The sequence below is a fragment of the Penaeus japonicus genome, unplaced genomic scaffold (genome assembly GCF_977035675.1).
Source record: "Penaeus japonicus unplaced genomic scaffold, GWHDUDI00000001_assembly GWHDUDI00000033, whole genome shotgun sequence".
NCBI classification, from domain to species: domain Eukaryota; kingdom Metazoa; phylum Arthropoda; class Malacostraca; order Decapoda; family Penaeidae; genus Penaeus; species Penaeus japonicus.
Window position 1 is genome coordinate 22,503,035 of NW_028234435.1, and position 10,882 is coordinate 22,513,916.

Below are 10,882 nucleotides of genomic sequence, written 5' to 3' on the forward strand. Positions count from 1 at the left end.
CAAGCGCACGTCTTCGCGGCCGTTCTGTCATGGTAACGTCGACTCGTCCGAAAAAGTTGCTCCCTGCCTCCTCCGAAGGCCACATCCGCTGGCCGGACGTTGCTCTCAAATTCCCTGGGCATTCCCTTCTTTAAACCTCAGCAGCGGCTGTCGTCCTTTCCCTCTTTGTGCAAAGGATCTCGCGAATTGCTCGCTGGCCTCTGAAGTGAAGGAGGGGCGAGAGGCGACCGGTTTTCAGCAGAGAGGGAGGATGAGGGAGTCGTGCGAAGGCGTAGAAGGAGGATACGACACTATCCTCTCCCTCCCCGCTAAACACACGCTTGGACCACTTGATCCTTACTGTAAAAAGTCGATACGAACAAGGACGGGTGTATATAAGCTGCAGCCTCAATCAAAGTTCGTTAGTTGCATCGGATCCCAGAAGAGGAAACATCGCACTTCTTCCATCTCTTCATCTCGGATCGCAAAGGCAACGTTTCCTAAGGTAAACAAGCCGAAACGCTCGTTTCTTTTTGTTTCCTTCTGTTCTGTCAGGAACTAGAAGCACGAGATTCAGCCTTCAAATTACGCCTGCATTTATTTCTTTTTACACCACATATATTAAGTGTATGGTAGAGGGACTAAATCAGTTCTATATGCAATAGCGTTGCAAAGGTCACAGATGTTCCTTTCCTGCCAGATGCATCGAGCGCTTCTTCTCGCCGTGTGCTTCCTAGCCGCCGCCTCTCTGCTCCTGCCGGCGGTGGAGGCGAGGCCGCAGATTCACTCGTACAACGTCGCCGAAGTCAATGCCGAAGTGTTTGAGGAGCAGGACGAGGTGGAGGAGTCGGAACGTGGAGGAAACTACGTCGAGTGAGTAGCGGTCTTTTGTTTAGTCCTTTTGGTGTGAGCATTCTTTTGCAAGTGGAATTTCGTTAGATGATTTGTTATGATCAAGGTTAATGAGACCGACGGTAATGAGAATGTTCCCACAGGGTCCAGGAGAGCATCGTGGAGGATGGCGCGTCTCCCACAGGCGCCGCCGGAAGCATCGCCCTCGAAGTCCTAGACGAAGTCGGAGACGCCCTCGGCTCTCGAGGGGATGCCCTGCGCAGGATGGAGGACCTGCTCAAGGCCTCCAGGGGCGCCTACGGCAGATGAGGCCACTCCCAGGCACGGCTTGGAGGGCCTGAAGTACTGGGTGATTCGTGACCTTTGCTGTATTTAATGCAACTGGACTGTTGATTGTGCCTCAGATGGATTGATGCAGGACTTTATTTCACAGTCATCACTTTTTGTAAACGACATGAAATACAAACATACACTGACACACATACACTCACACATACATACATATACGCATAAACGGACACACATAAACACACCAACAAACTAACATACGTGCATAAACACACACACAAATACAAACAAAAACACACACACACACACAAGCACATACATATTTACATATAAACACACACACACATTTCGTGTTCGCCAAGTGAACCATATTTCCTATTGTAAACAAACATGCTATTTATGTAAATAAAGTGAATAAAGACGACGATTTTTCTTACTTGAGATTTATCATTTTGAAACACTGAAAAGCAGTAGTTGAGGGTGTTAAAGGAAAGAACATAAGACTGGTGCTTATTTGACTTTTGTGATAAACATTATATATATATATGTATATATATGAATATATATACATATATATGTATATATATATATATATATATATACATATACATACACACATATATATAATTGTGTATATATAAATACGCACATATGTATATACATATACATACATATATATATATATATATATATATATATATATATATATATATATATATATATATATATATATATATATATATATATAAACTGTGTATACATAAGTACATGCACAAACACACGCACACACATACACATACACAGACACACACATATATATATATATATGGATAGATAGATAGGGAGAGAGAGTTTTTTTGCAGTAATGATATCATTGACAGTAATTTGATTTGTGGTTAACTACAAGTACGTTATAATACAGTATAGAGCGGTCTTTTTTAACGATCTATTTTGTCTGTACATCTAATTCCATAAAAAAAAGAGAAAGGAAAAAAAGTAGAGACCGGATTTTCATGTTCCGAGAAACAGGCTGATGAAGGTTTCATTTGCTAAAATACTTCTTGGAAAAGCAAGCTCTAAGTTATGATCTCGATGATTGTCAAAGAAATTTATACTATTGATTTCTTTTCGAAAAACTATGAAAGAAAAAAAGGTCACCTTGGATATTTTACCTCTCCATACGGAGTCAATGAATAAAAAAAAATATATATTATTTTTTTCTCTCTCCCCCCCTTTCTCTCTCTCTCTCTCTCTCTCTCTCTCTCTCTCTCTATATATATATATATATATATATATATATATATATATATATATATATATATATATATATATATATATATATATATATATATATATATATATATATATATATATATATATATGTGTGTGTGTGTGTGTGTGAGAAAGATGGTAGAATGCAGTAACGCATTTGATATAGAAATACAAATTTTACCTCCCAGGATCGAGTCTCGGTCATGGACGTAAATTTTGTGTATATATATATTTATATATGTATATGATATATGTATATATATCATATATATATATATATATATATATATATATATATATATATATATATATATATATATATATATATATATATATATATATATATATATACATATATATGTATAATATGTATATACATATATGTATATATATACATATATATAATATATGTATATATGTATGTATATATATACACACATATATATATAATATGTATATCTATGTATATATACATATATACATATATATATATATACATATACAGTATATATATATATATATATATATATATATACATATATATATACAGTATATATATACATATATATATATATATATATATATATATATATATATATATATATATATATATATATATAACATCTATTTAACGTTATCTCTGTATTCCTGAATCTCCTTCCCTCTCCCACCCTGGTACCCCCCTCCCCCTATTTACCTATCTATATTTTGTTTATCGGTTTGCTACCCACCTCCTGTTTCTACTTAACTCTCATCATCGATAGCCATCCCCCTTCTCTTTCTTTCATTCTCTTTCCCTACTCTCTCTTCCTCTCACATTTATGTCTCTTTATCTCCCCTCCCCCACCCCCTCTCTCTCTGTCACTTACTCCCAGTTATTCAAAGATTATCTAAAGAGAACAGGAATATTCTTCTTACTTGATGGCAAGCAAGGTTGAATTGTAAACTTAATCATTTGTTGGTGTGTTTATTGACTTGGAATGGAGTATACACGTAGTAATACACACACACACACACACACACACACACACACACACACACACACACATATATATATATATATATATATATATATTGTGTGTGTGTATAGATAGAAAGATATAGATAAACACTTTACCTAATTCTATTTACATCAACAGGAACATGGATGCTGACATTGAAACTATATCCACTGTATATCCATATATATCCCCTTGCAATGATTATATCCACAATGTATCCATCTATATCCACTTGCATCGTTTATATTCACTATATATCCATCTATATCCACTTGCATCGTTTATATCCCCTATATATTCATCTATATCCCCATCCGTTCTTTGAGACTACTCTCCTGCTCTCAAACATGGCATATTTTCCTGGGAATCCTTCTCTCTCCGGGGCTTTTTCAGGACAGAGGGAGAAGTGACGAGCAGCGCCCAAGGATGACTGCGGGCGAGGACACGGGACGGGTATGACTGACTGAGCTCTGTTCCAGTCGCCAAAAAGTGGGAGTGAACGAGGAGACGCGCATATAAGCCCCGATCGCCAGCAGTGAGGGAAACAGTTGCGCTTCGCCTGTTGGAGATTCAACCCTTTGATGATCAAGCGCGAGAAGGTAAATATGTAAACAAGATCCGATTGAAGAGGCTGATTTACACGACGACGTAAATTTTCCTTCAGGACATTAGTTATACTGTTGGCATAATATACGTTTTCATGCTGAAAGTCACATTCGCAAATAGCGAATACGAATATAATCTGAATGAATTTTAAGATCTCATCTCTATATTTACTTGTTTATCATCATGCGGTTTGCTTGAAATAATAATATTTATATAGTTACTTATATAATCATCTTTGTGATTACAATGCCTGATATATTTATATCCTTTGGGACTTCTTACTCATTTTAAGAACATAGTAAGATAACAGAACAAGTTGTCTCAATATACTAAAGACAAATCGATTATATAGTTCGCGACCCCATCCACTGGAGGTACATACACTGTGTCTGTCCATCTGATATTGTCGTGTCGGATATGTTATGTGCAATCGAAGGCATTGCAGACAAAAGTAGTTTTGAAACTATTCCTTGACAACAGATGCACAGAGCAGTAATCGTCGCCGTCTGTTGCCTGGCCGCCGCCTCTCTGCTGTTGCCCTTGGCGGAGGCGAGGCCGCAGATTCAGCCGTACAACGTAGCCGAAGTCAACGCCGAAGTGTTTGAGGAGCAGGACGAGGTGGAGGAGTCCGAACGCGGAGGAAATTATGTCGAGTGAGTTGAGCTTTTGTGTTTGTGTGCTATGACACTGCTCTTTGGCTGCTACACACGTCAGCATATGCATACACACGTTTGTTTGTTTGTGTGTGTGTGAGAGGTGGTGGGCACATATGTGTTTGCGTGCGTGCGTTCGTACTTGTGTGTATGCATGGCTTGGCGTCCTCACTCCTCTGAAGCATGTTCTTGTGAACAACAACTGAAACAACTGCTTGCTTCGGAGCTTTTGTTTGTGCCTCGTACTTTTTGTGCGCCCTTACTCAAGGCTGCGACCTTAACTAGTGACAACGCCTGTATTTGCTTTGTCATTGCCGTCGAAACTGGTCCTGGCGCACGTTCAATTGCAAAGTTCCAAACTAATGTGTATGTGGCTTCTATTACAAAACTGAAGATGTTAATTTGTTTTACACACACATAATAATATATATATATATATATATATATATATATATATATATATATATATATATATATACACACATTTGTGTGTGTGTGTCAGTATGTGAGTGTGTGTTTGTGTGTGTGTGAGTATGTGTGTGTGTGTATAACGTTTGCAATCAGCTACAGATAACGTACGTCCATGTACCTCTCCTCACAAGATGGTGTTCCCACAGGGTCCAGGAGAGCATCGTGGAGGATGACGCGTCTCCCACAGGCGCCGCCGGAAGCATCGCCCTCGAAGTCCTAGACGAAGTCGGAGACGCCCTCGGCTCTCGAGGGGATGCCCTGCGCAGGATGGAGGACCTGCTCAAGGCCTCCAGGGGCGCCTACGGCAGATGAGGCCACTCCCAGGCACGGCTTGGGAGGGCCTGAAGTATTGGGTGATTCGTGATCCTTTGCTGTATTAATGCATAAACTGACTGTTGATTGTGCCTCAGATGGATTGATGCAGGACTTTATTTCACAGTCATCACTTGATTTTGTGAACGATATATAGGAATATACAAACATACACTGACACACATACACTCACACACACACACATACATACACGCATAAACGGACACACACATAAACACAGAAAGAAACAAACATACGTGCATAAACACAAACACAAATAGAAACATAAAGACACACACACACACAAGCACATACATGTTTACACATGAACACACACACACATTTCGTGTTCGCCAAGTGAACCATATTTCCTATTGTAAACAAACATGCTATTTATGTAAATAAAGTGAATAAAGACGACGATTTTTCTTACTTGACATTTATCATTTTGAAACACTGAAAAGCAGTAGTTGAGGGTGTTAAAGGAAAGAACATAAGACTGGTGCTTAATTTGACTTTTTGAGATAAACAGTATATATATAATATGTAAATATATGACTATATATACAAAATCTGTATATATATATATAAAAATTTATACATATACATACACACATATATATAATAGTGTATATAAAAATCCGCCTAACGTCGCACATATGTATATACATAAGACATACTAATATAAATATATAAATAAATATAAAAAAAATTATAAATCAAAATATCTATAAAATATATATATATATAAATATATATAGTATACCTGTGGTATACATAAGTACATGCACAAACACACGCCCACACATACACATACACAGACATATATATAAATATATATATATATATATAAATATATATATATATATATATAAAATAAACATATATATGGGATAGAATAGATAGAGAGAGAGAGTTTTTTTGCAGTAATGATATCATTGACAGTAATTTGATTTGTTGGTTACTACAAGTCGTTATATACAGTATAGAGCGGTCTTTTTTAACGATCTATTTTGTCTGTACATCTAATTCCATAAATAAAGAGGAAGGAAAAAAAGGAGGAGACCGGATTTTCATGTTCCGTGAAACAGGCTGATGAAGGTTTCTTTGCCTAAAATACTTCTTGGGAAAAAAAAAAAAAGCAGCTCTAAGTTTGATCTCGATGATTGTATTCAAAGAATTTTATACTATTGATTTCTTTTCGAAAAACTATGAAAGAAAAAAGGTCACCTTGGATATTTTACACTCTCCAGACGGAGTCAATGAATAATAAAATATTATATATTATTTTTTTCTCTCTCCCCCCCTTTCTCTTCTCTCTCTCTCTCTCTCTCTCTCTCTCTCTTAATTTATATATATATATATATTATATTATATATACTTTTATATATATAATATATTTATATATATATATATATTATATATATATATATATATATATATTATATTATATGTGTGATGTGTGTGTGTGGTGTGAGAAAGATTGTAGTAATGCGTAAACGCATTTGATATAGAAATACAAATTTTTACTCCCCAGGATCGAGTCTCGGCACGGAGGTAAATTTTGTGTATAATATATATATTTATATATGTTATTGATATATGTTTATATATATATATATATATATTTATTATTTATTTATATCATATATTTATATATATCTTATTTATAAATATATAATATTATATATAGATATGTATATATATATACATTTATATGTATAATATGTATATACAGATATGTATATATATACATATATAATATATGTATTATGTATGTTATATATATACACACTTTATATATATATATATATTTAATTGTTATCTGTGTCATATATTATAACATTATTTATATATATTTATACAATTATAATTAATATTATATTATATATTATACATATAGATATACAGTATATATATACATATATATATATTTATATATATTTATAGATATTTTTCGATATATATATATATATATATAACATCTATTTAACTTTATCTCTGTATTCCTGAATCTCCTTCCCTCTCCACCCTTGGTAACCCCTCCCCCTATTTAACTATCTATATTTTGTTTAGGTTTTGCTACCCACCTCACTGTTTCTACTTAACTCGCATCATCGATAGCCATCCCCCTTCTCTTTCTTTCATTCTCTTTCCCTACTCTCTCTTCCTCTCACTTATTTTGTCTCTTATCTCCCCTCCCCCACCCCCTCTCAGCTCGGTCAACTTACCTCCCATTTTTCAAAGATTAACTAAAGAAACAGGAATATACTTCTTACTTGATGGCAAGTCAAGGTTAATGTAAACTTAATCATTTGTTGGTGTGTGTTTTGTGACTTGGAATGGAGTATACACGTTGTAATACACCACACAAACACCACACACACACACACATCTCACACACATAATATATATTAGATATATATATTGTGTGTGTGTATGATAGAAAGATATAGATAAACCAACTTTACCTATTCTATTTACATATCAGGTACATGGATGCTGACATGAAACTATATCCACTGTATATCCATATTATTCCCTTGCAATGATTATATCCACAAATATCATTATATCCACTTGCATCGTTTTATAGTCATATATTCCCTCCTTATATCACGTGCATCGTTTAAATCTTTCCCTATATATTCATTATATCCCCTTCCGTTCTTCTGAGTTACTCTCCTGCTCTCAAACATGGCAAATTTTCCTGGGACATCCTTCTCTCTCGGGGCTTTTTCAGGACAGAGGGAGAAGTGACGAGCAGCGCCCAATGATGACTGCGGGCTGAGGACACGGGCGGGTATGACTGACTTGAGCTCTGTTCAAGTCGCAAATGTGGGAAGTGAACGTGGAGACGCGCATATAAGCCCGATCGCCGCAGTGTGGGAACGAACAGTTGCGCTTCGCTGTTGAGATTCAACCCTTTGATGATCATGCGCGAGAAGAGGTAAAATATGTAAACAAGATCGATTGTAGAGGGCTGATTTACCACGACGACGTAAATTTTCCTTCAGGACATTAGTTATACTGTTCAGCCATTATATCGTTTTCAGCTGAAGTCACATTCGCAAATAGCGAATAGAATATAATGAATGAATTTTAAGATCTCTTCTCTTTATTTATTGTTTATTCATCATGCGGTTTGCTTGAAATATAAATTTTATATAGTTACTTATTTAATCTCTTTGTGATTACAATGCCTGATTATATTTATTTCCTTTGGGACTTCTTACTCATTTTAAGAAATTAGTAAGATAACTGAACAAGTTGTCTCAATATACTAAAGACAAAATCGATTATTATAGTTCGCGACCCATTCCACTGGAGGTACATACACTGTGTCTGTCCATATGATATTGTCGTGTCGGATATGTTCTGTGCAAATCGAAGCATTGCAGACAAAAGTTGTTTGAAACTATTCTTTGACAACAGATGCACAGAGCAGTAATCGTCGTCGCCGTCTGTTGCCTGGCCGCAGCCACTCTGGCTGTTGCCCCTTGGCGGAGGCGAGGCCGCAGATTCCGCCGTACAACGTAGCCGAAGTCAACGAACGCCGAAGATTTGAGGAGCAGGACTAGGTGACCAGGAGTTTCCGTCTCTGAACGCGAGGAAACATTATGGTCGAGTGAGTTGAGCTTTTGTGTTTGTGTGATATGACTACTGCTGTGCTCTTTGGCTGCTTACCACACGTCAGCATATGCATACACACGTTTGGTTTGTTTGTGTGTGTGTGAGAAGCATGTTCTTGGGAAACAACAACCTTTAAAAAAACAAACTGTTTGCTTTCGGAGCTCTTTGTTTGTGCTCGTAACTTTTTGTGCGCCCTTACTCAAGGCTGCGACCTTAAAACTAGTGACAACGCCTGTATTTGCTTTGTCATTGCCGTCGATCGGATCTGTCCTGGCGCCACGTTCAATTGCTAAGTTCCAACCATAATGTGTATGTGGCTTCTATTACAAAAACTGAGATGTTAATTTGTTTTACAGACACATATATTATATATATATATTTATATATATATTACTATATATTATTATAATATATATACCACACATTTGTGTGTGTGTGTCAGTATGTGAGTGTGTGTTTGTTGTGTGTGAGAGTATGTGTGTGTGTGTATAAAGGTTGCAAGCAGCTACAGAAACGTACGTCCATGTACCTCTCCTCACAAGATGGTGTTCCACTGGGTTCAGGAGAGCATCGTGGAGGATGACGCGACTATGCCGGGCGCCCGCGGAAGCATCGCCTCGAAGTCCTAGACGTAGTCGGGGACGCCCTCGGCTCTCGAGGGGATGCCCTGCGCATGAATTGGAGGACCTGCTCAAGGCCTCCAGGGGCGCTACGGCAGATGAGAATGCCTTAATGTGACTGATACGGTAAGATGATTCTTGCCCTTGTGGAAAACACTATGCCAGGATGCCAGGTGTTGCATTCTTATCACCTATCTCTAATTCCGTTTTGTGTCTGCGGCCATCTGACAACATGGAAACGTTGGCTGAAGTGTCGCCATGGACTTGTATCCGACTCATAGGTGCTCGTTTTTTCGAAGCTGTTCAAATGTATGGCTTTTCTCGACTGGTATGTGCGGCGTGAATGGATGCTTTCGTGTATATACGTCCTCGAGTGCGTGGTTGTCAACAGATATATTATATTTTGTAATATATAACTCATAAATAAAGACTAAAAAATATAAAAATATATATACTTGAATACACATCCTACCGAGGGGTAAAGTATTTCTACATAATCGCAAGATCAAGAAATGAATCTCATAATACTATGGAAGAATATGCATACATAATTACATGCAAGTGAATTAGATAAATGATATGTGATTGATGTATTTGTGTATGTATATGGTATAGATGTATATTTATGCATTATACGCATATTTATATATTATATATATATATTTTATATATATATATATATATATATACCATAATCTTATATATCCATAATAATATATAGCATTATATATATATATATTAGTTATATATATATATATATATATATATATGTATGTATATAATATATATGCATACATTATATTTGCACCATACACACACATGTACGGTATGTACTGTTTATACTTATATTTATATATATATATATATATATATTTTTATATATATATATATATATACATATTGTGTGTGTGTGTGTGTGTATGTCTTTAAATCAATGTAAAAAAAATAAGATAAAAAAAAGATACATATATATAGAGTTATACACAACACACACAACATACTCTCACAAACACACACACACACACACACACACACCACACACACACACATATTTATATATATATATATTTATATTATATATATTAGTATATATATATATATTTCATATATATACACAATCGCTCTGGAATCTCTCTCTCTCTATAGAGAGAGAGAGAGAGAGATATGGGTGTGCCAAATTTTCTTTTATTATTTA

The 10,882-nt window shown here is 35.8% G+C and overlaps 2 protein-coding genes across 2 annotated transcripts; both read left to right on the forward strand.

The window, feature by feature from the left end:
• The first annotated feature begins 329 nt into the window (after positions 1-329).
• LOC122262246 (uncharacterized) lies at positions 330-1,555 on the forward strand. Its single transcript, XM_043030214.2, has 3 exons — positions 330-484; positions 680-852; positions 975-1,555. Exons 2-3 carry the CDS (start codon positions 680-682, stop codon positions 1,138-1,140), a joined length of 339 nt encoding a protein of 112 aa, XP_042886148.1. The 5' UTR covers positions 330-484; the 3' UTR covers positions 1,141-1,555.
• A 2,314-nt stretch (positions 1,556-3,869) lies between these two features.
• On the forward strand, positions 3,870-5,451 carry LOC147467834 (uncharacterized). Its single transcript, XM_086556619.1, has 3 exons — positions 3,870-3,991; positions 4,479-4,651; positions 5,269-5,451. Exons 1-3 carry the CDS (start codon positions 3,974-3,976, stop codon positions 5,432-5,434), a joined length of 357 nt encoding a protein of 118 aa, XP_086412745.1. The 5' UTR covers positions 3,870-3,973; the 3' UTR covers positions 5,435-5,451.
• The last annotated feature ends 5,431 nt before the right edge of the window (positions 5,452-10,882 follow it).